This window comes from Panthera leo, chromosome A2 (genome assembly GCF_018350215.1).
Source record: "Panthera leo isolate Ple1 chromosome A2, P.leo_Ple1_pat1.1, whole genome shotgun sequence".
NCBI classification, from domain to species: Eukaryota; Metazoa; Chordata; class Mammalia; order Carnivora; family Felidae; genus Panthera; species Panthera leo.
The window spans coordinates 6,665,135-6,690,932 of record NC_056680.1 but is presented as its reverse complement, the minus strand read 5'-3'; the positions used below and the strand labels follow the sequence as shown (position 1 = coordinate 6,690,932).

Below are 25,798 nucleotides of genomic sequence, written 5' to 3'. Positions count from 1 at the left end.
TTCCGCAGCTGTGGCTACTGTGGACAAAAGTGCCCTGTCTTTTACTTCCCCAGCCGAGACCGCGACCAGTGTCTCTGCTCCTGGAAGAGAGACCAGTCTGACTATCACCACAGCCTCCAGCCCTGACAGCAGGGTGACAGGTGGGGCTCCGGTGTCCTCATCTGACCCAGAGGGGGAGCTCAGAAGCACGGCTGCCGGTGGGAACTCTGAGCCCTCCAGGGCACCCCTCTCCAGCACCCCAACAGCCGCGTCACAGACCCAGACAGGCTCCGTTCAGGACGCGAGCGAATCCCAGCGCACACGCTGGACAGAGACAGATCCTGGGGGGTCCTCAAGCATTGTGGTAACCTCTGTCAGCCCTTCCCCCACTTCGGAAGTCGCTGCAAAGAGCAGCCCCTCCAAAGGAACTTCACCCCAAGAAACCTCGACAGACACACTCTTCACAGAAGCCACAGGCGGCCCAGCCAACGATCAGCTGACTGTCGCCAGTGGGGTGGGAAACAGCAGCACCAGGAGGAGTTGGACCACAGCCCACCTCCCCACAGAACATACGGCTTCATCTGAGACACTCACGGGTTTGAGTCAGACCATGAGAAGTGCCCCAGTCACTCCAGCTGAGGTGGGGGCGGCTGGTAATCCAAGTACTCTGGGAGCCACACGCTTGCCCTCCAAGACGGTCTCTTCTACTTATCCCGAGACGTCATCTAGAGAGACTCCAGATTCTGGGGGGCAGAGGAGCCCAGGACTGCCACGGTCCAACACGGAACATCACTTTGCCTCCCCTGAGCTTGGTTCTGAGGGAGACACCACGCTAACCCCCAGTGTTTCCCTGCTGTCACCTGCTTCAGATCTGGGTGATAAAGTGCCAGGCTCCAGCACATCCTCAGTGCAGACAGTTACCTCTTCCATGACCACGGGGATCCCAGGGAGCCCAGAGAGGACGGAGCCCAACTCAGCTGTCACATTTCCCATAACGGCAAGTAATCCAGTGGCAAGTGCTGGGAGGGTCAGAAGTGCCACCTCTGCCCTGGCCCGTCCATCTCCCTCAGGGGAAGAGACAGCAGGGAGCGTGCTCCCCCTCAGCGCCTCCCCTGAGACCCCAGACCCGCCCAGCCTCCCCGCAGCCAGGACTTCAGCTTCAGAACCGTCGGGTGGCCCTGGAACCCTCAGCATCACCAGTGTGTCCGGAATGAAGACTTCATTTTCTCCATCCCCCTCCTCTGCCTCAGAAGAGACCAACACCCTTTTATTTACTACTGGAGAGGATTCAAAGAAACCTTTAAATCCATCTGTGTCTCCACCTGAGACCTCTGTTTCCAGAGACAAGACCACCTTGGCCTTCACCTCTGTGCCCACGCAAGCCCTCTCAGCCGTGGACTCCTGGGCTACACGCTCAGGTGAGTACCGCTCATCCCATATAGCGAATGCCTTCAGGACCACAAACAGTACCTCCATTGCACAGTCAGCCAACGCCACTCTTCCTAAAACTTCTCGGTTGACGAGGACCCCTGCTTTTATTTCTGCAGCCGCCGTGTCACAGACCAACACTGCACTTCACAGCAATGCTTGGCCGGAGACCAGTCCCAAATTTGCAACAAGGTCGCCTCCGGCACGAAGCACTGTGTCAGCGACTGCCCCTCTTCTTTCTGCGGCCGGCGTGGTTCCTGGATTCAGTTCCCTAAAAACCAGCTCCGTGGAAGGAGTGTCTGTGTGGCAGCCTTCAACAGACAACCCAAGAGGTCCAGCCACCGTTCCTTCTGGACCTTCTACCAGGATGCAGCCCACAGAGAGAAATGGTGGGGAAAGGAAGTCGGGAACAACCCACCCACCCATTGGAACCGCATCTCCACCTGAGACATCCACACATGCCTCCCTGGCCAAGGAAAGCCGTTGGGTCTCAACGAGTGCATCTCAGTCCACTGGTGCTTCCAGCTCAAGGACTGTACGAAGGACAAGCCACTTGGCTGGACCCTTGTCTGGGGCCCCCTATGATTTGTCCTCTGGGGGGCTTACAGTTTCTGGGGATGAAACCAGCCCACCTCTGGCTCCAGAAACAACTGCAGTTCACTCGCCTGATAACTCGTCTTCATCTGCTGCTTCTGTTGCCCCAGTCCCAGTGGCCACCACATTTTTAGCCCAGAAGGTCACCGCAAGCACTGTAGCCGGCACAGCTGAGGCTAGCAAATGGGACATGCCCATATCTTCTAGGACTTCCTCATCACTTAGCAACTCCCCAGCCAGTGCAGACACAGGGAGGGGCGTCTCTGTTCCCCTGGCTACTCCATCGTCAGCCCCGTCAGTGGAGCCTTCAGAAGAGAGCGTCGCTACCTCTGGCACCCGCCCAGAACCAACAGACTCATCCGGCGTCCTCCTCAGAGAGGTGCAAACCAGTCCAGAGCATCACATGCCCCTTGTCTCACCCTCGGTGAAGGCCACCATGGCTGTATCAATAGCCAAAATGGAGACTGATGAAATCTCTTACTCTTCTGGGTCACCACCTGTGATGTCACTTCCCGGAAAAATCAGCACCAGTGGTACCCGGGCCTCTGCCACATACATCCCCCCTCCGGATCCCATGGTGACACGTTCAGCTCAGGTCTCTTCATCCCATTTGGTGAAGGAGCTCAGAACCACAGACACTTATGCAAGAACAGAGTCCACCAGCCCAGCTGCTCATGCTGGAAGTCCTCAAATCCCAAAGACACCCAGTCCCACTAGCCCAGACACGATGGCAGGGGCCAGCACAGACACAGCTGAACGCTTCACTGGATCCCAGGGCACAGATCTGGCAGAAAAATCCCCTGGATTCGGGACACGGTCAACCCTAGGACCAGTGTCTGTCGTCGCCTCTGCCTCCCCTCCCTCTGGAAGCAGCACGTTGGAACTGACCTCTGATGCCTCAGGTGAGTCCTTGACCCTGAGCACCAGTAACGAGAGCACAATCACTTCTTGGCTCCGGGCTCTCAGTACGTCTCTCCCCATGGTAACGTGGCTGAGTACCAGCTCAACAGAGGAAAGCACCTTAAATGCTCCCGATGCTTCAAGTCCAAGTTCATCCAAGACATTTGCTACATTTACACCTTCTGTACCTTCCCATGAACTTGCAGATCCAGGGGTAGACACCACTGTTCTCCAAAATACAGATTCGACCACCGTAGGCACGAGTGGGGACTTAACTCCTCCCACAGCCACAGCCTCCCACCAGCTCAGCATGAGTCCGTCCGCCTCGTTGATTCATTCACCCTCAGATACTACAACCGTAGCTATCACAGCCTCAGGGATGAGGGACAGCACCGATGTGTCCTCTTCCAGATTTCCAGGCCTCTCCAGCACAGAAGCCGGGCAGAGCTCATCTCGGCCCCTCCCCATTACCTCTCCATCGACAGAGCCCACATCCCCAGCAGCACTGACCACTTCAACACCCAAGAGAAGACTCACATCAGAGGCAACAAGACCAGCCGGCTCCGTGTCTCAAGACGAGACGAGCTCACCCCCAAGGCAGACTGCAGAGGTTCAGAGTCTTGCTGCCATGGTTAGCTCTGTGGAAACCAGCAGGGGGGTCGCTCAGACGTCTGACCGTGGAAAAACCACAGTCAATCTGAGAACAAGTTTAGTTGCCCAGTGGAATTCATCTCTGCCTTTAACACACAGCACTGTGGGGGTCCCGGCTTCGTCTGAGGCCACCACTCCTGAAAGGCAACGTGGCCCCTGGTCAGAATCATCAGTGACCACAGAGAGAGTTGGGCCAGAACCCTCTTCTTCAGTCTCCTCTGTGTCCCCTGAGGTGACCACTGCCTTGGACTCTGCCCCCACAATGCCGGAAACTGTGGGCTCCACCTCATCCGTCCCTAAGTTTAGGGAAATAACTACTGAGAAGGCATCAGCTTCCTCCCTGGCCTCTGTACTGCTGGGTGGAAGCTCTCCCCCATCTCCCCCAGAGGCCACATCTTCCGTGGGCACTGGGGAGGGCACAGGGACAAGTCCACTCATGTCACGGGCCAGCTCATCTTCCAGAAGGGAAATCGACTCCTCTTCTTACTCATCCCCCAGCATCAGCCACAGTGCTGATTCTTTTGATCCATCCGCCAGAGGAGTGACCGGGGCCTCTCCCCTAGACCCCACGGCCTCGAGCTGGATCTCCTCAACAGCACTTACTGACTTTCAGGCACAGACAAGCCAAACTTCTCCCAAGACTCTTTCCTCCTCAGGGCCAGAGCACACCAGCCTGGGAGAGGAGACTGGCCTGGCCAGGACCTCATCAGGAACATTTACCTCTTCTGAAGCCAAGGGAGAGCCCTCCTGGACATCTGTCTCTGTACCGTCAGAGGCTCCACCTGACAGAGGTGAGACTTCTGGGTCAGACCATCTGTTCCTGATCTGGATAGCTTGCCCCCATCCATGAGTAAGGACCTGCTCTTTCTGCCCTCTTGGAAATGGCTTTGTTCTCCTTGGTTTGGTCACTGAAGATGGTAAGAAATCTCCTCCCCTTTTTTTAACAGGGTATTTGACTTGTCTTGCATCAGGATTCCGGCTTCAGGGAAATGTCCAATTGGCTAGGGGGCCACTAGAGCCCCTGGGTCTGGTTTTCTACCGGTAGTATGGGGTTGCCCTTCTATAGTGTGCAGTGTAGACTTCCTGATGAATCTCACATTTTTTAAAAACTTTTTTTTAATTGAGGTAAAATATACAGTTCAGTGGCATTAAGCACATTCACACTGTTGTGTAACCATCCCCATCATCCATCTCCAGAACTTTATCTTCCCCAACGGACACTTTATTCCCATTAAACACTAACTCCTCTTTTTCCCCTTCTCCTAGCATCTGAAATCACCATTCTACTTCTGTCTCTGTGAATCTGACTATTCTAGGTACCTTATATAAGTGGGATCATGTAATATTTGTCCTTTTGTGTCTGGCTTATTTCACTTGGCATAATGTTTTCAAGGGTCATCCATGTGGTAGCTCGTATCACAATTTCTTTCCTTTTTTTAATGTTTATTATTATTTTTTTTTAAGGGAGACAGAGACAGAGCATGAGCAGGGGAGGGGCAGAGAGAGAAGGAGACACAGAATCTGAAGCAGACTCCAGGCTCTGAACTGTCAGCACAGAGCCCAGTGTGGGCCCTAAACTCATGAACTGTGAGATCATGACCTGAGCCGAAGTTGGCCGCTTAACCAACTGAGCCACCCAGGCGCCCCTCTTTCCTTTTTAAGGCTGAATAATAGTTCATTGTAGATATATAGCGCCTTTTGCTTATTCATACATAGATGGACATTTGGGCTGTCTCCATGTTTTGCCCATTGTGAATCAGGCTGCTGTGAACATTAGCGTACAAATATCTATTTGAGTCCTTTTGATTCTTTGGGGAAAAATACCTAGTAATGGAATTGCTACATAATATGGTAGAATACTAAATTCTTATGTTTAGATTTTGAAACTTCTTCTTGAGGTCACCTGTTCTCACCCAGATAAGAATCAGCCCATCATGGCTAAGCTTCCCTAGGTATCTCTGATTGATGGTCCATCTCAATAAGACTAGTGGGAGGGCGCCTGGGTGGCTCAGTCGGTTAAGCGTCTGACTTTGGCTCAGGTCATGATCTCACAGTCTGTGAGTTTGAGCGCCGCATCAGGCTCTGTGCTGACAGCTTGGAGCCTGGAGCCTACTTCAGATTCTGTGTCTCCCTCTCTCTCTGACCCTCCCCCGTTCATGCTCTGTCTCTCTCTGTCTCAAAAGTAAATAAACATTAAAAAAAAAATTAAAAAAAAAAAGACTAGTGGGAATAGAAGTATGTGGCTTCTGTGTCTGTTTTGTCTCCCTGAGATGACTGATCACATCGCCTTGGTCATCACTGGTTATAAAACAAGCAGGTTCCTATCAGGAATCTGACAGCCTTTCCTGACACTATCTGGCATATGCCCTCCTCTGTGTCCTATTAGGATATCTGACTTGAAGTCACCTGGACAGTCATCTGCCTCACTCTTTGACAAGCCCATTTTTTATGGACTAGACCAGCACTTTGATGTGATGTCCGTGATCCCAGACTTTATGTGGATTCTGTTGATTCTGGGACTAGAGAGAGAAGAGGCTCAATTATTGCCCATTAATATCTTATTTCATCGTGCTTGTTCACGGCACAATTCTCACGCAGAGCTGGTGTTCCAGTCCCCCAAATCTGTGTTCTCCTGTCTCTAGCCTTTGAATAACATTTCCTTATAAATAAATGTCTTTGTTTCCAAACTGAGCACATATTAGTTTTTCTCAGGTGCTTTCCCTCTAAACTGACCAGTATCCATCCAACCCACCTGTCTCTCCTACAGGCACTGATGGGACTGTGGTGTCCGTTACTCACTTTCCCACATATGAAAGTTCCTCATGGCTGAACAGTGACCCTTCAACACCTGTGACAGTGGTTGATTCTGCAGGTATGACAGCTGCTGCTAAACTTTGTCTCTCTAGGAACCATGTTTTCTATTCTCTGGTAAGTTGTGTTTCTGCTAGAACTAGCCTGAGATGTTGGTACCACCTGGATTTCTCCTAAAAAATGTAGATCTCTTGGCCCTATTTCTCCAATATGGGACTTAAATATCTCCAAGGACACAAGAGACCATTCAATGTTCAGGACGTTTCATTAGTAGATGGCTCTTACTGAAAGAGGTCCAGAGCTAGCATGATAAGGATTGGTCAGGGGTGGTTGATAGTTCCTGGAATGAGCCCTACATGAGAAAAAGCCACTATCTTGGAGGATGTGATACCATGAGCAAGTCAACTCTGTGTCCTGGAGGTTTTCCTGAAAAGGAAATGGTTCTCTCTTGTCAGGTAGAAGCGATAGAGGTTTAGAGACTGACCTATCATTTTATAATCTAATCTTCCCTGCCCTTAGATTCTCTTTAAAGGCCAAATAGGAGTTTCCAAAATAAGAAATAATAAGATAATATACATATTAAATTATGCCCTAAATCTTTGGAGATAATATCCAGTAATCCAGGGCTTCAGGCGGGGAAGCAGGGACCACAGGCACTTGGTAAATAAGGGTCAGATATGGGGAAGGAGCAGTAGATATAGAAAAGGAAGGACAGACTCTCCCCCATTGGCCAGAAACAGGATTTGTTAAATGTTCTCTCCGAGCAAACTCAAAGAGATCAATCTAATAATCATAGAAACCTTACCATAATCACTAATACTTCCTAAAATCATGAGTACACGTTTTAGCAATGGAGGGCTTGGAGGGACAACTACACTGTATCATGTCACAGCTTCTCCTGGTGGCCAGCAGATGACCACTATGTTTGCTGAGACTTTAGGAATGAGTCAGACTGCTGAAAACCCTGAACTGACAACTCTACATTTCCATTGCTTCTTCTGAGAAGCCAATCACACAGCCTGATATAAATGGTCCCTTTCTCTGCCTGGCCCTGTATATACCTTGATCTTGACAACTAGTGCATATCCATCATCTGCAACTATTACCAGGTCAACTTCTCAGAGAGACACAAGTTCTCAGGAACTCATTCTGGAGCCCAAAACCAGCCCATCCATCTCAGTATAAGCCTTCTCTTCAGGGTCCAGGACAGGTAAGGTCAAGCATCTTTGGGTGGTCAGCAGCACAGGAGTGGTCATCATGTCCTTACCAGCACCAGTCCTTACCAGCACCAGTCCTTACCAGCATGGAAGGCAAGCAGAGCCCTCCCTCAACTCTTCCTACAGCATTCACAATGTCAGGGCATAAGTACCCAGTAGCAGTGACCCCTCCTGAAGGAAATCTGACTCTAAGTACAAGTTCCAAGGGACAGAACTTGAAGTCTCCTACACTAGAGATGACAGTGTAAACCATTTTCTGAAGTGAGACACCACTGACCACTGAGATGACGGGGTCACTCACTGGGTCTAGTGAAAACCAGATTGCTGGTGGGTGTGAGCACAGAAATTGGGAGGAGTTCTCCAAGTTGGATCAGTACCTCAGTGGAGACACTGGCTGCTTCTGAGACCACTACAGACACAGAGGGAATTCATCCTTTTACAGTTTTACTGGTAGACTCTGGGCAACCAGTTCTGGGGCTGGTCATGTTCTCCTGTTCCTACCCACTCAGAATCACACAATGTCACGCCACCAATGGTTACAGCCTTCATTCCAGAGGCAACCAACCTTTAGACTTCAGCCTCCATTCTTCCTAAAACTGCAAGGACTGGGGAAGAATCTGGTTCCTCACAGACTCTTGGACTGAGGGACACTGGTATTTCTCAGGATTCTAGCACAGCCACAGACACAAAAGCATGATCTTTTCCCAAATGTTCAGTGATGCTACTACTGAAATCACTGGGACTTGAGTTTGCTTCCCAGTAAACTGTACCTATCCCAGGCTTTACTCAGTCAGTAGGTGACACTGGCATCCCCAGAAGAACCAACATCAACCGTTGTCTTGCCTCACATGGCTGATTCTTTACACATGACCTTCAACACACCAACAAGCCCATCTAGGACTGCAGCAAAGAGCACTCTTACTCTGGACACCACGACCACAGCCTCCTGGGAAGGAACCCCTCTGCTGAGACTCAGTTTTTCACTCTCAGAGATGACTACTCCTATGAGCAGAGGGCTAGAGGCTCCATCATAGACAAGACCTTCTTTTTTGGAGGTCTTGGAGGATCTGGAGAAAAGACCAAATCCCTGTCCCCTCTGGTACTTATTCTAAGCTCAACTTCAGCTTCTTATGTTTCTTCCAAGGCAGAGAAATCCAGAACCCCTAATTCTTCTTCACTTGCCTCTGGACTGACACTGTCTACATTATTCACCAACATTCAATTCCAGAAAACCACAGTTTTCCCAGGCACTGGCTCCCCAGAATATCCTTGGTGCCTGAGCATTACTGTGGGAGAATACAGGACCCTTAAGGTGATCTCTGTGGCCAGGCCACCAAAGGCCACCACATATGGTGCAGTTGTGACTCTAGCCACTGAGGAGAGCTCCTCTGATGTAGAGCCCAGCTCAGCTCCATGTGTAATACCTGTATCCCATTTACAAGTAAGAACCTAGTTCCTGACTTCTCTTGCACTGGGCATTCTGAGATTTGGTGGATACTATTCAAAAAGGTAAAGAGAGGATTCCTGCTGAGAATGTCCATCTGGTTACACATATCTAGTAGGATCATTCTACTTTCTCTATGTAACTAGTGACGCTTTTAGCATCCTTGAGTCCAAATTCAGTTCCTTCCAGTCTGAGCCTACCTTTACCCTCCCCAGATATGAAGTCTGCATGATGATAGTTATAAAAGAATGATAAAGGGAAATAAGAAAGTGCATAACCAAGACATATTATTTGCATATGTTTGCTAATCTGATATAATAATTTATGATATAATCCTTATTTTACTTATGGAGAGTCTAAAACACGGGAGAGAAAAATCAACCAATGGTGCATTCACATAGGTGCTAGAGACAGACTACTGCCAAATGCTTTTGCTTGAGTCCAATCAATTCAGCAGTCCCACCATCAACAGGAAACTCTTCTATAATTATGATGTAAGACACTTTATCAGTTTGATTTCGTGCCAAGAGAGTCAGTCCTCACCATGTGCCTTCTCAGAGACAGATGAGGACATGCTGAGTCAGTGCCTAGTGAGAGCATTTCTTGTGTGTTCCTATCTTGAAGGAAAGCTAGGCTGACGTGTCAATCCTCTTTTCCTTCAGGCCCTCAGGAGCCTGTGACAACCACCACTGGGGAGCTGAGTGAGGGGATGTATGGAGGCACCACGTGGTCAACGGGTGACCCCATGTCTCTGGTGACTGTAGGCAGCCTGGGTATGTATGATCCTCTGTGTACATTATGCTTAAGATTGGTCTTTGGACTAAAATAATTGATTTCCTGAGTCCCAGGTTCTGGTACATAATCAAAACTTTCTGCTGTTGTACCCAGAGGCTATTGGTAATATTTTAAGTGGAGATTTATTGACTTCTAATGACTTACTTCTCCTTAGTAATTTATATGTTCAAGAGCCAATAATTTCAGCTTTAGGAACAGATATAATGTCTCTACAAAACAGCTGACCAATTGTGAAGGGCCTTCCTAATTCAGATACCATCACTAAGGTCAGGGATTGCCAAGAACAGGGAAAGGTAGACCTGAGATGCCATTGGTTTATTCTATGGGACAATTCATAATTACAAAATTATTATAACGCTGTCCACTGTTACAATGTTCTGCAGGTGAGAGGAGGTGTCCATTTAAGGTGCTAGGTGGATGAATACAGCTGTCCTGATTCCTGAAAGCAATACTTTGACGTGTCTTTCTATGCTGGAAGGTGGAAAGGTTCTTCATTTCACCTAATTAGAAGTGAAAGAATAAGAAAATATATAGGAAGTAAGGTGCCTTAATCTACCTCTTCCCTTAACCTGTTAAAAACCAAGCCACAGAAATTTTCATTAGAATCACAGTTTTGAGGTCTAGGGGATAAAGACAGATATTAGACTAAAAGAGATTGATTGAGAAGGCTGGACCAAGGTGGAAAAATGGAGAGGGAGAGTTTTTATCCACCAAAAGTTGGGAGAGTTTTTCTCTATTCCTGTGTAGAATCTTTACCCTCCACTAAGACATGAGATGTGGTATATAGATCTGCATGGAGGCCACACTGATATAAAAACCTAAGATGCCAGAGGGAGCTCTGAGAGCCAGTAGACCAAGCTCATGTACCCAACATTAGGCACAGGGTTGGACAATATGATTCCTGCCATCTAGAGGAACATATTATGTGCAGATTTGTAAGGAGAGAGGAAGGAGAATCAAAATCAGAAGAGCCCCATTTTTACCTCCTTGCAAACTTCCTAACTGAAGAGCTGTTTCAGTCACAGGCCTGCCCACAAGAAGCCCAGGAACATCTGAAGATATCCTAAATCCAAGCTCCAAGGAGCCCAGCAGCAGCCACAAGACCAGGATCACCGTGGGAACTTCTCTTAGGGAGACTCCAAAAGAGACTGCTCCTGTGGATACCACAGTGGGACTGGCCACCCTTCAGTCCCTGAACACAGGGAGTGTCAGCACCAAACTCCTTCCCTTGCCCACAGGAAACACGATGACAGCAGAATCATCCACAGAAATGGCAGTAGTTACAAATAACATCTCACACTCCACACATCCAGCTGAGGCCTGGGCTAGTACTTATTCTGGGACACCAGAAGAGACAAGCCAGTCAAGAGGAAAAATGTCCTCTTTCCACCCAGAATCAACTTCTGTAGGTGCCACAGGGAAGGTTCAGCAAGTCAGCTCAGGCTTGACTTCAAAGACAACTGAAATGGACTTGTCCACACGGTTTGGCTCCACCGAGGGGACTGCAGTGGGCACTCATTTCCCCTTGAGCACATCTTTCACTGGTCTTCAAGACTCTGCAACAAGTTCAGTTATCTCCAAGGTAGCCACAGGCTCAGTGGCAGATAAATCTGAACTTAAAACCATGCCGTGGGTCAGCACCGTGGTCATTCCTTCCACGGCCTTCAGTACAAAGGCAATGGCAGTTGAACGACAGACAGGTGGATCTGTGGGAAAGGCTTATTCATCTGGCCCGTGGCCAAAGCAGATACCTGGGAGTGACCCAATGTCAAGTGCCTCCCCTGTGAAGCCAGACACAGCTACCACCACCCTCACAACCCACATTCCTCCAACAGGACCTTGGACTTCTGACAGGTCAGAAGGCTCAGCCACTATCAGCCTCACCAGTATGGCAAAAGAGACAACTGGTTCCTCTATATCTGCTACTTCCCCTTTGGTGGGGCCCAATTCTGAGTCCATCACTGGACTGGAGACCACTGAAATGGCATCTCCACCTGGGGTCCCTTCTGTGACATCATATCCGACAGAACTAACAAGCAAGGGTGGGGCTCTCCCTGTGGTGATCATAACCTCCAGCCCCAGGGGAGCAAGGTCAGTTTCAACTATAATGACTAGCCCAGAGAGGAAGTCCAGGGCCACAGGCAGCACTCAAGCACCAGGGACCTCTCCATGGACTGTCACAGACACAGCTGTCCAGTCACATGTCACTGGTTTGCCCAAAGTCAGTTCTACAGGGAGGACACTTTCCTCCTCAGCAGTGGCTACTGGAACAGCTGAACAACAAACAAGTGTATCTGTGGGTGCGGCTTATTCATCTGCTATCACACGGTCAGACAAGACAACTGGGAGTGATCTGATTCATGGTGCATCTCTAGAAGCCACAGACACATTGCATCTCACCTCCAGAGAACAAACCACATCGGCAACTCTGACCTTTAAAAGCCAAGCCATCACCAGCCCTACCAATGATGCTTCAGGAGGAAAAATGAACTCTTCACCATCTGGTGTATTTCCTTCAATGGGGTCTAAGACGCTGGTGGCCGTCACAAGTGTAACGACTAGTGAGGCTGCCTCTATGACTGAGCAACTGTCACAGACCTCATTTCCTGCAGAAGCAAGCATGATGAGTACGACCACAGCCCCCCCTCCACGTGTCATCACCACTATCACCACTATGGGAACCAACCCAGTCCTGACTACCACGTCCAACCCAGAGAGGAGAGAGAGCACCATGGACAGCACCCTGGCTACAGAGACCAGCACATCTGCCATGGAGCATCCTTCCACCTGGTCATCCACAACTGCTTCTGCCCCAACATCAGGCTCCTGGGCTATGAAAGACATAACTTCAATTTTGAAAGTCACAGGTTCTCCCAAAACAACTTCTGCAATGGGCACAACTTCATCCTTAGCATCAAGCACGGAATCAGGCTCTTTATCTACTCCCCATGGCATTATGACTGTTACTGGAACCAGCCCAGCCAGCCCATCTTCTCATGCTTCAGCTGAGGATATGAGGTCCACAAATATGAGAACATTGATTCCTTCAGACACAACTGCATCTATGCCCATTTCAACTTCTGGTATCGAAAAGATGAACACCTCACTTCCTGACATTGTAGACACAAGTTGGACTACCAGTAAAAGAAATACGGAAGTTCTGCCTGATTCAATGGCTTTCACTGACCATCCAAATACAAACACTGACCCCAATATCCTCCTATCCGTTTCACTGCCTGATTCTCTGCCCACACATGACTGGACTACTGGGAAACCTGTGTCACCAGCCACAACCACTACCTCCACTCCTCAAGGGGACACAACTCAAAAATTCAATGTAATGAACACGATCAGACCAACTACCTCATACATACCATTCTTTACAAGGGGAACAGGTATAGCCCCTTCGCTAGGTTACACTCCTACAAATGAAGAGAGAAGAACAGAGAAATACACCAATGACAAAATATCTACCCCAACACTTCCTCGGTCCATGAGGTCATCAGATACCACCAGGGGCCGTATAATGAAAGTTGTGACAAATGGAGAAAAACTAACCATGAGTGAACAGAATGGTACTACTAGGACTACATCTGAGGGCACACTAGCCTTGGGTACCTCAGCCATAGCATCAAGGGCAGAGATGCACTCGGCTGGGACTCAGGGTTCTAGACACTCAGAGACGACCACTAGCATGGACAGACATTCAGAGGACATGTCACACCCAAGCCCTTCCTCTGAGCAGGACATCAGCTCTCCATCTTCCCTGGTGCCTTTATCTTCCATGACCTCATCCTCTACAGTGTCCCCCACACTGCCAACTAGTAATCCTCCTTCTCTTGCACCTGTCACATCACCTCTCACCCATGGCCTGCTGAGAACCCACAGCACTTGGGACACAAGCTTGGAAGGTGTGATCAGTTCACCCTCAGGTCTGAGTAAAACCTCAGTAGACATTCAGGCCTCATCTGAAGACTCTACTGATACAGAGGCCACTCACTTTCCCCAAAACACAGCAGTGCCCTACGTAGGGACCCTCAGTTCTGCATGGGAATCTAACCGCTTGGCCCCAGCAGGCTTACAGCCAGCCACGGGCACATCTCAAGTCAAGACCTCCTCCATTGGTGGGGATGCCATGGCTTCCACAAAAGGGTCGGGCCTCTCTGGAACCACGGAGACTGAGACACCATCAAAGATGTCCCTGGCCCCGGACCCATGGGAAACCAACACGTTCCGGCACACCAGCTCAGCCACGGAGGAAATCACTGTCCCTTCCAAGGTGTCCACTGGTACTAATACTGAGGCCACCAGGACAGACGTCATGTTCTTTAGCAGGGCATCCACCCCGGGCCCTGTTCAGCACACAATGTCACCAGACTTCCCCACAGAATTCAACACCAGGCTCTCTCTTTCCCCCATCATGACAGAATCTGAACCTATAACCATGGACACTATAAACATTCCCTTAGAGACTATACCGCAAGGAACACTAGTCTGGGATACATCAGCCACAGCATCAGGGGCACAGACACACTCAGCCATGACTCAGGGTTCTCCACGACCAGAGATGACCACTAGCGGGGACAGAGGTCCTGAAGATGAGTCACCCGCCAGCTCTTACTCTGAGCAGGACATCAGCTCTCCATCTTCCCTGGTGCCTTCTTTACAAGTTATGTCCTTGACTTCTGCAGTATCCCCCACACTGCCAGCCAGTAGTTTTTTTCCTTCAGACTCTGTCACCGCACCTCTCACCACTGGCCAGCCGAGGACCCACATCACATGGGGTACGAGCTCGGAAGGTGTGAACAGTTCACCCTCAGGTCTGAGTCAGACCTCACTCGATGTATGGGCCCCATCTGAAGTCTCTACCACTACAGAAGCTATTCACCCTTCTGAAAACACAGCAGTGACCCACATGGGGACCCTCAGTACTGCATGGGAAGCCCACTCCTCAGCCCCAGCTGTCTCAGAGACAGCCACTGGCACATCTCCGATTGAGACCTCCCCCACTGGTGGGACCACAGTGGCTGTCACACCAATGCCTGGCTTCTCTGGAACCACGGAGACTGAGACACAGCCAAAGTCCTCCCTGGCCCCGCAACCACAGGAAACCGTCACATCCCAGCACACCACCTCAGCTACAGAGGAAATTACCGTCCCTTCCAAAGTGTCCACTGGTACTATGTCTGAGGTCTCCAGGACAGTGTTCATCTCCCTGAGTGGAACTTCCATCCCTGTCCCTACTCGGGCCACAGTGTCACCAGGCATCCCCATGGGAATCAACACCAGGCTCTCTACCTCACCAGTCATGGCAGAATCTTCACCTATAGCCATGGCCACTGAAACCATTCCCCCGGAAGCTATATCCCAGGGCATGGTAGCCTGGGGCACATTAGCGACAGCCTTGGAGCCTCATACGCTCTCGGCTGTGACTCAGGGTTCTCCACCTTCAGACGTGACCACTAGCATGGACAGGCGATCTGAGGGTGTGTCACTCACAAGCCCTTCTTCTGAGCAGGACGTCAGCTCTCCATCTTCCTTGGTGCCTTTACATGCCATGACCTCGTCCTCTGCAGTGTCCTCCGCTCTCCCAGCCAGTAGTCCTTTTCCTTCTGACTCTGTCACCTCACCTCTCACCGCTGGCCTGCCGAGGACCCACATCACATCGGGTACGAGCTCAGAAGGTGTAACTAGTTCACCCTCAGGTCTCAGTCAAACCTCAGTCGATGTATGGACCCCATCTGAAGTCTCTACCACTGCGGAAGCTATTCACCCTTCTGGAAACACAGCAGTGACCCACAAGGGGACCCTCAGTTCCACATGGGAATCCCGCTCCTCGGCCCCAGCTGGCTCAGAGATAGCCACAAGAATGTCTCCGATCAAGACCTCCTCCCCCGATGGGGATGCCACAGCTTCCACACCAACGCCTGGCCTCTCTGGAACCACGGAGCCTGAGACACAGTCACAGTCGTCCATGGCCCCAGAACCACAGGAAACTGGCACATTCCCCCATACTATCTCAGCCACAGAGGACATGAGCATCTCTTCCAAGGTCTCCACTGAGTCTAGTGCTGGGGCCTCCAGGACAGACGTCATGTTCTCTAGCCAGACATCCACCCCTGGCCCTGTTCAGCTCACAATGTCACCAGACATCCTCACAGAAATCAACACCACGCTCTCTACCTCCCCTGTCAAGGCAGAATCTGAACCTATAACCATGGCCACGGAAACCGTTCCCCCAGGGACTACATCCCAAGGCACACTAGCCTGGGACACATCAGACACAGCATCGGGGGCACAGACACACTCTGCCGTGACTCAAGGTTCTCCACGCTCGGAGATGACCACTAGCGGGGACAGAGTTTCTGAAGATGAGTCACCTGCCAGCCCTTCCTCTGAGCAGGACATCAGCTCTCCATCTTCCCTGCTGCCTTCTTTACAAGTTATGTCCTTGACTTCTGCAGTGTCCCCCACACTGCCAGCCAGTAGTCCTTTTCCTTCTGACTCTGTCACCTCACCTCTCACCACTGGCCTGCCGTGGACCCACATCACATGGGGTACGAGCTCGGAAGGTGTGAACAGTTCGCCCTCAGGCCTGAGTCAGACCTCAGTGGAGACATGGGCCACGCCTGAAGCCTCTACCACTACAAATACAATGCCCCCTTCTGAAAACACAGCAGTGTCCCAGGTGGGGACCCTCGGTACCTCAAGGGAATCCCACTCCTCGGCCCCAGCTGGCTCAGAATCAGCCACAGGCACATCTCTAGTCAAGACCTCCTCCCTCGATGGAGACATCAAGGCTTCCACTCCAATGCCTGACCTGTCTGCAACCACAGAGATAAAGGCACAGTCAATGTCGTCCCAGGCCCCAGAACCACGGGAAACTGGAACATCCCCCCATACCAGCTCAGCCCCAGAGGAAATCACCGTCCTTTCTGAGCTGTCCACTGGTAATAGTGCTGAGGCCTCTAGGACAGCTGTCATCTCCCCTAGCAGGACATCCATCCCTGGACCTGGTCGGCCAACGTTGTCACCAGACATCCCCACGGGTATCAACAACAGGCTCTCTATCTCACCTGTCATCGCAGAATCCTCACCCATATCCATCGCCACCAAAACAGTTCCCCGACCGACTACATCCCAAGGCAGTATAGCCTGGGACTCATCAGCCACGGCTTCGTGGGCAGAGATGCACTCAGTTGTGACCCAGAGTTCTCCACACTCAGATGGGACTACTAGCGTGGACAGGGCTTCTGAGGATATGTCACGCAGAAGCCCTTCCACTGAGCAGGACATCAGGTCTCCATCTTCCCTGGAGCCTTTCCATGCCATGACCTCGGCCTCTGCAGTGTCCCACACATTGCCAGCCACTAGCCCTTCTCCTCCTGCTTCTGTCACCTCACCTCTCACCCTCAGCCTCTTGAGGACATGGGGCATGAGCTCGGAAAGCGTGACCAGTTCAAACTCAGGACCGAGCAGCATCTCAGTGGAGATCCAGGCCACATCTGAAGCCTCCTCCACTACAGAGGCCATTCACCCTCCCAAAACCACAGCAGTGACCCACATGGCGACCCTCAGTACTGCATGGGAAGCCCACTCCTCAGCCCCAGCTGTCTCAGAGACAGCCACTGGCACATCTCCGATTGAGACCTCCCCCACTGGTGGGACCACAGTGGCTGTCACACCAATGCCTGGCTTCTCTGGAACCACGGAGACTGAGACACAGCCAAAGTCCTCCCTGGCCCCGCAACCACAGGAAACCGTCACATCCCAGCACACCACCTCAGCTACAGAGGAAATTACCGTCCCTTCCAAAGTGTCCACTGGTACTATGTCTGAGGTCTCCAGGACAGTGTTCATCTCCCTGAGTGGAACTTCCATCCCTGTCCCTACTCGGGCCACAGTGTCACCAGGCATCCCCATGGGAATCAACACCAGGCTCTCTACCTCACCAGTCATGGCAGAATCTTCACCTATAGCCATGGCCACTGAAACCATTCCCCCGGAAGCTATATCCCAGGGCATGGTAGCCTGGGGCACATTAGCGACAGCCTTGGAGCCTCATACGCTCTCGGCTGTGACTCAGGGTTCTCCACCTTCAGACGTGACCACTAGCATGGACAGGCGATCTGAGGGTGTGTCACTCACAAGCCCTTCTTCTGAGCAGGACGTCAGCTCTCCATCTTCCTTGGTGCCTTTACATGCCATGACCTCGTCCTCTGCAGTGTCCTCCGCTCTCCCAGCCAGTAGTCCTTTTCCTTCTGACTCTGTCACCTCACCTCTCACCGCTGGCCTGCCGAGGACCCACATCACATCGGGTACGAGCTCAGAAGGTGTAACTAGTTCACCCTCAGGTCTCAGTCAAACCTCAGTCGATGTATGGACCCCATCTGAAGTCTCTACCACTGCGGAAGCTATTCACCCTTCTGGAAACACAGCAGTGACCCACAAGGGGACCCTCAGTTCCACATGGGAATCCCGCTCCTCGGCCCCAGCTGGCTCAGAGATAGCCACAAGAATGTCTCCGATCAAGACCTCCTCCCCCGATGGGGATGCCACAGCTTCCACACCAACGCCTGGCCTCTCTGGAACCACGGAGCCTGAGACACAGTCACAGTCGTCCATGGCCCCAGAACCACAGGAAACTGGCACATTCCCCCATACTATCTCAGCCACAGAGGACATGAGCATCTCTTCCAAGGTCTCCACTGAGTCTAGTGCTGGGGCCTCCAGGACAGACGTCATGTTCTCTAGCCAGACATCCACCCCTGGCCCTGTTCAGCTCACAATGTCACCAGACATCCTCACAGAAATCAACACCACGCTCTCTACCTCCCCTGTCAAGGCAGAATCTGAACCTATAACCATGGCCACGGAAACCGTTCCCCCAGGGACTACATCCCAAGGCACACTAGCCTGGGACACATCAGACACAGCATCGGGGGCACAGACACACTCTGCCGTGACTCAAGGTTCTCCACGCTCGGAGATGACCACTAGCGGGGACAGAGTTTCTGAAGATGAGTCACCTGCCAGCCCTTCCTCTGAGCAGGACATCAGCTCTCCATCTTCCCTGCTGCCTTCTTTACAAGTTATGTCCTTGACTTCTGCAGTGTCCCCCACACTGCCAGCCAGTAGTCCTTTTCCTTCTGACTCTGTCACCTCACCTCTCACCACTGGCCTGCCGTGGACCCACATCACATGGGGTACGAGCTCGGAAGGTGTGAACAGTTCACCCTCAGGCCTGAGTCAGACCTCAGTGGAGACATGGGCCACGCCTGAAGCCTCTACCACTACAAATACAATGCCCCCTTCTGAAAACACAGCAGTGTCCCAGGTGGGGACCCTCGGTACCTCAAGGGAATCCCACTCCTCGGCCCCAGCTGGCTCAGAATCAGCCACAGGCACATCTCTAGTCAAGACTTCCTCCCTCGATGGGGACATCAAGGCTTCCACTCCAGTGCCTGACCTGTCTGCAACCACGGAGGTAAAGGCACAGTCAATGTCGTCCCAGGCCCCAGAACCACGGGAAACTGGAACATCCCCCCATACCAGCTCAGCCCCAGAGGAAATCACCGTCCTTTCTGAGCTGTCCACTGGTAATAGTGCTGAGGCCTCTAGGACAGCTGTCATCTCCCCTAGCAGGACATCCATCCCTGGACCTGGTCGGCCAACGTTGTCACCAGACATCCCCATGGGTATCAACAACAGGCTCTCTATCTCACCTGTCATCGCAGAATCCTCACCCATATCCATCGCCACCAAAACAGTTCCCCGACCGACTACATCCCAAGGCAGTATAGCCTGGGACTCATCAGCCACGGCTTCGTGGGCAGAGATGCACTCAGTTGTGACCCAGAGTTCTCCACACTCAGATGGGACTACTAGCGTGGACAGGGCTTCTGAGGATATGTCACGCAGAAGCCCTTCCACTGAGCAGGACATCAGGTCTCCATCTTCCCTGGAGCCTTTCCATGCCATGACCTCGGCCTCTGCAGTGTCCCACACATTGCCAGCCACTAGCCCTTCTCCTCCTGCTTCTGTCACCTCACCTCTCACCCTCAGCCTCTTGAGGACATGGGGCATGAGCTCGGAAAGCGTGACCAGTTCAAACTCAGGACCGAGCAGCATCTCAGTGGAGATCCAGGCCACATCTGAAGCCTCCTCCACTACAGAGGCCATTCACCCTCCCAAAACCACAGCAGTGACCCACATGGCGACCCTCAGTACTGCATGGGAAGCCCACTCCTCAGCCCCAGCTGTCTCAGAGACAGCCACTGGCACATCTCCGATTGAGACCTCCCCCACTGGTGGGACCACAGTGGCTGTCACACCAATGCCTGGCTTCTCTGGAACCACGGAGACTGAGACACAGTCAAAGTCGTCCATGGTTCCAGAACCATGGGAAACTGGCACATCCCCCTATACCAGCTCAGCCTCAGAGGACATCAGCATTTCTTCCGAGGTCTCCACTGGGACTAGTGCTGATGCCTCCAGGACAGACATCATATTCCCCAGCAGGACATCCACCCCTGGCCTTGTTCAACTCACGATGTCACCAGACTTCCCCGCAGAAATCAACACAAGGCTCTCTACCTCCCCTGTCATCGTGGAATCTGAACCTATAACCATGGCCACTGAAACTGTTCCCCCAGGGGCTATATCCCAGGACACAGTAGCTTGGGACACATCAGCCACAGCATCAGGGGCACAGACACACTCAGCTATGACTCAGGGTTCTCCTCGCTCAGAGATGACTACTAGTGTGGACAGAGGTTCTGAAGATGAATCACCCACCATCCTGTCCTCTGAGCAGGACATCAGCTCTCCATCTTCCCTGGTGCCTTTCCCTGCCATGACCTGGTCTTCTGCAGTGTCCTCCACACTGCCAACCAGTAATCCTTCTCCTGCTCCTGTCACCTCACCTCTCGCCCCTGGCCTGCTGACCCACAGCATGTGGGGCATGAGTTCAGAAGGTGTGACCAGTTCATCTTCAGTTCTTACCAGCACACTAGTGAATATCCAGACCATTTCTGAAGCCTCTACCACTACAGAGGCCAGTCGCCTTCCTGAAAACACAGCAGCGACCCACGTGGGGACCCTAACTTCTGCAAGGGAATCATACTCCTCGGACTCAGCTGGGTCAGAGACAACCATAGGCACATCTCCAGTTGAGACCTCCTCCTTTGATGTGGATGCCACAGCTTCCACAACAATGCCTGGCCTGTTGGGAACCACAGAGACTGAGATACAGTCAACATCATCCCTGGCCCCAGAACCACGGGCAACCATCATGTCCCAGAACACCAGCTCAACACCAGAGGAAATCACTGTCCCTTCCAAGGTGTCCACTGGTCCTAATGCTGAGGTGCCCAGGGTACCCATCATGTCCCTGAGCAAAACATCCATCCCTGGCCTTGTTCAGCCCACGAAGTCACCACACTTCTCTACAGGAATCACCACCAGGCTCTCTACCTCATCCATCATGGCAGAATCTGCACCTATAAACTTGGCCACTGAAACTGTTCCCCTGGGGGCTACATCCCAGGGCACAGTAGCCTGGGACACTTCAGCCACAGCATTAGGGGCACAGACACACTCAGCTGTGACTCAGGGTTCTCCACATTCAGCGGTGACCTCTAGTGTGGACAGAGGTTCTGAGGGTGAGTCACGAGTAAGCCCTTCCTCTGAGAGAGACATCAGCTCTCCATCTTCCCTAGTGTCTTTACCTGCCATGACCTCATCCTCTGGAGTGTCCCTCACGCTGCCACCTAGGAGTTTTTCTCCTGTTCCTGTCACCTCACCTCTCACCCCTGGCCTGCTAAAGATCCCCAGCACATGGAGCACAAGCTCGGAAGGTGTGATCAGTTCACCTTCAGATGTGAGTCAGACCTCAGTGGAGATATGGGCCACGCCTGAAGCCTCTACCACTACAAGGTCTATCCACCTTCCCGAAAACACAGCAGTAACCCATGTGGGGACCCTCAGTTATGCACTGGAATCGCATTCCTCAGCCCCAGCTGGCTCAGAGCCAGGCACAGGGACGTCTCCAATTGAGACCTCCTCCCTCCCTGGGGATGCCACAGCTTCCACACCAATGCCTGGCCTCTCTGGGACCACAGAGACTGAGGCACAGTCAATGTCACCCCTGACCCCAGAAACATGGGAAACGGTCATGTCCTGGCATACTAGTTCAGCTCCAGAGCCTATCAGCATCCTCTCTGAGGCGTCCACTGGGACTACCACTGAGGCATTCAAGACAGATGTCATTTCTTCTAGCAGGACATCCATCCCTTTCCCTGTTCAGACAACAATGTCATCAGACATTGCCACGGAAGTCAACACCAGGCTCTCTACCTCCCCTGTCATGGCGGAATCTGAACCTATAACCATGGCCACTGAAACCATTCCCCCAGGGGCTACATCCCAGGACACAGTAGCCTGGGACACATCAGCCACAACATTAGGGGCACCGACACACTTGGCTGTGACTCAGGGTTTTCCACATTCAGTGGTGACCTCTAGTGTGGACAGAGGTTTTGAGGGTGAGTCACCCACCAGCCCTTCCTCTGAGCAGGACATCAGCTCTCCATCTTCCCTGGTGCCTTTACATGCTATGACCTCAGCCTCTGCAGTGTCCCCCACACTGCCAGCCAGTAGGCCTTCTCCTCTTGCTCCTGTCACCTCACCACCTCTCACCACTGGCCTGCCAACAATCCACAGCACGTGGGGCACGAGCACACAAGGTATGATCAGTTCACCCTCAGTTCTGACCAGCACGTTAGTGGACACTTGGGCCACATCTGAAGCCTCTACCCCTACAGAGGCCATTCACCCTCCTGAATACACAGCAGTCACCCATGTGGCAACCCTCCGTTCTGCCCAGGAATCCCACTCCTCATCCCCAGCCTCATCAGAACCAGCCACAGGAACATCTCCAATCGAGACCTCCTCCATTGGTCAGGACACCATGGCTTCCACACCAATGCCTGGCCTCTTGGGAACCACAGAGAAGGAGACAGTGTCATCATCATCCCTGGCCCCAGAACTGTGGGAATTGGACTCCATTCGGCACACCAGCTCAGCCACGGAGGAAATCACCGTCCCCCCTGGGGTGTCCACAGGTTCTAGTGCTGAGGCCTCCAGGACAGACGTCATCTCCCACAGCAGGACATCCATCCCTGTCCCTTCTCAGCCCACAATGTCCCCTGACATCCCCATGGAAATCAACACCAGGCTCTCTACCTCCCTCATTGAGGCAGAATCTGCACATATAATCATGGCCACCAGAACAGTTCCACCAGGAGCTACCTCCCAGGGCACACTAGCCTGGTCCACATCAGCCTCAGCCAGGTGGTCTCATATACACTCAGCAATAACTCAGGGTTCTCCACGCTCAGAGGTGACCACTAGCATGGAAAGAGTTTCTGAGAATGAGTCACACACAAGCCCTTCCTCTGAGCAAGACATCAATTCTCCATCTTCCCTGGTGCCTTTTCATGCCATGACCTCAACTTCTGCAGTGCCCCCCACGCTGCCAGCCACTGGTCCTTCTCTGGTTCCTGTCACCTCACCTCTCACCCCTGGCCTGATGAGGACCCCCAGCACGTGGGGCATGAGCTCAGAAGGGGTGACCAGTTCACCCTCAGGTCTGACCAGCATCTCAGTGGTGGAAACTCGGGCCACGTCCGAATACTCTACTGCTACAGAGGCCATTTCCCATGCCGAAAACACAGCGATGACTCACACGGGATCCCTCAGTTCCACATGGGAATCCCACTCCTCGGCCCCAAATGGCTCAGAGCCAGCCACAGGAATGTCTCCAGTCGAGACCTCCTCCCTCAGTGGGGACACCCTGGCTTCCACACAAATGCCTGGCCTCTCTGGAACCACGGAGACTGAGATACAGTCAGCGTCGTCCCTGGCCCTGGAACCACGGGAAACCAGCACATCCCGGCACATCAGCTCAGCCACAGAGGAAATCACCGTCCCTCCTGAGGTGTCCACGGGTACTAGTCCTGAGGCCACCAGGACAACCATCATGTCCCCCAGCAGGACATCCATCCCTGGCCCTGGTCAGGCCACAGTGTCACCAGACATCCCCACACAAATCAAAACCAGGCTCTCTACCTCCCCTGTCAAGGCAGAATCTGAACCTATAACCATGACCACTGAAACTGTCCCCCTGGGTGCTACACCCCAAGGCACACTAGCCTGGGACGCATCAGCCACAGCATCGGGGGCACAGACACACTTGGTTGTGACTCAGGGTTCTCCACGCTCAGAGATGACTGCTAGCATGGACACAGGTTCTGAGGATGCGTCACCCACCAGCCCTTCCTCTGAGCAAGACATCAGCTCTCCATCTTCCTTGGTGCCTTTACCTGCCATGTCCTCGATTTCTGCAGTGTCCCCCACACTGTCAGCCACTAGCCCTTCTCCACCTGATCATGTCACCTCATCTTTCACCCCTGCCCTGCTGACGATCCCCGGTACATGGGACATGAGCTTGGAAGGTGTGACCAGTTCACCCTCAGGTCTAAGCAGCACATTAGTGGACATCCGGACCCCATCTGAAGACTCTTCCACTATAGAGGCCATTTACCTTCCTGAAAACACAGCAGTGACCCACGTGGGGACCCTCAGTTCTGTAGGGGATTCCCACTCCTCTGCCCCAGCTGGCTCAGAGACAGCCACAGGCACGTCTCCAGTTGAGACTTCTTCCCTCCGTGGGGATGCCACAGCCTCCATGCCAATGCCTGGCTTCTCTGGAACCACAGAGACTGCGACATTGTCAATGTCATCTCTGGCCCTGGAACCATGGGAAACTGGCATGTATCCCCACACCAGCTCAGCTCCGGAGGAAAGCACTGTCCCTTCCAAGGTGTCCACTGGTATTAGTCCTGAGGCCTCCAGGACAGCCGTCATCTCCCCTAAGGGAACATCCATCCCTGTCCCTATTTGGCCCACAATTTCAAAAGATTTCACCTTGAGAATCAACACCAAGCTCTCTACCTCCCCCGTCGTGGCAGAAGCTGCACCTAAAACCATGGCGACTGAAACTGTTCCCCTGGGGGCTACATCCCAGGGCACATTTCCTTGGAACACATCAGCCACAGCCTCAGGGGCTCATATGCACTCGGGTATGACTCAGGATTCTACAGGAGCAGAGATGACCACTAGTGCGGACAGAGGTTCTGAGGATGAGTCACGTACCAGCCCATCCTCTGAGCAGGACATCAGCTCTCCATTTCCCCTGGTGCCTTCCCATGCCATGACCTCAGCTTCTTCAGTGTCCAACACACTGCCAACCAGTAGTCCTTTTCCTTCTGACTCTGTCACCTCACCTCTCACCACTGGCCTGCTGAGGTCCCACAGCACATGGGGTATGAGCTCAGAAAGTGTGACCAGTTCACCTTCAGGTCTGAGTCAGACCTCAGTGGAAATACAGGCCACGTCTGAAGCCTCTACCACTGCCAAGTCCATTCACCCTCCTGAAAACACAGCAGTGACCCACGTGGGGACCCTCAGTACTGCATGGGAAGTCCACTCCTCAGCCCCAGCTGGCTCAATAACAGCCCCACGCATGTCTCCAATTGAGACCTTCTCCGTTGATGGAGACACCATGGCTCCCACACCAATGTCTGGCCTCTCTGGAACCATGGAGACTGACACACAGTCAATGTCGCCTCTCGCCCCGGAAATGAGGGAAACCATCATGTCCCAGCCCACCAGCTCACCCCCAGAGGACATCAGCATCCCTTCTGAGGTCTTCACTGGGACCAGTGCTGAGGCCTCCAGGGCAGACATCATGTCCCCCAGCAGGACATCTGTGCCTGGCCCTGTTCTGCCCACAATGTCACCAGACATCCCTATGGAATTCAACACTGGGCTTTCTACCTCTTCCCCTAGTGTTGATATTGGAAAAGTCACCATCATCACCAAGAAAGGTACTCTATGGCTATATCATAGGATACCC

At 52.3% G+C, this 25,798-nt stretch overlaps 1 protein-coding gene across 1 annotated transcript in view; it reads left to right on the top strand.

Moving 5' to 3' along the window:
* The first annotated feature begins 541 nt into the window (after positions 1-541).
* Positions 542-25,798, top strand: part of MUC16 (mucin 16, cell surface associated) — a 96,152-nt gene continuing 70,895 nt past the window's right edge. The window contains exons 1-5 of the mRNA XM_042914585.1: positions 542-3,300; positions 3,387-3,532; positions 9,687-9,797; positions 10,839-11,095; positions 11,402-25,769. Of these exons, the coding sequence (XP_042770519.1) occupies positions 590-3,300; positions 3,387-3,532; positions 9,687-9,797; positions 10,839-11,095; positions 11,402-25,769 (17,593 nt within the window). The 5' untranslated portion in view covers positions 542-589. The remainder of the gene's footprint in view (positions 3,301-3,386; positions 3,533-9,686; positions 9,798-10,838; positions 11,096-11,401; positions 25,770-25,798) is intronic.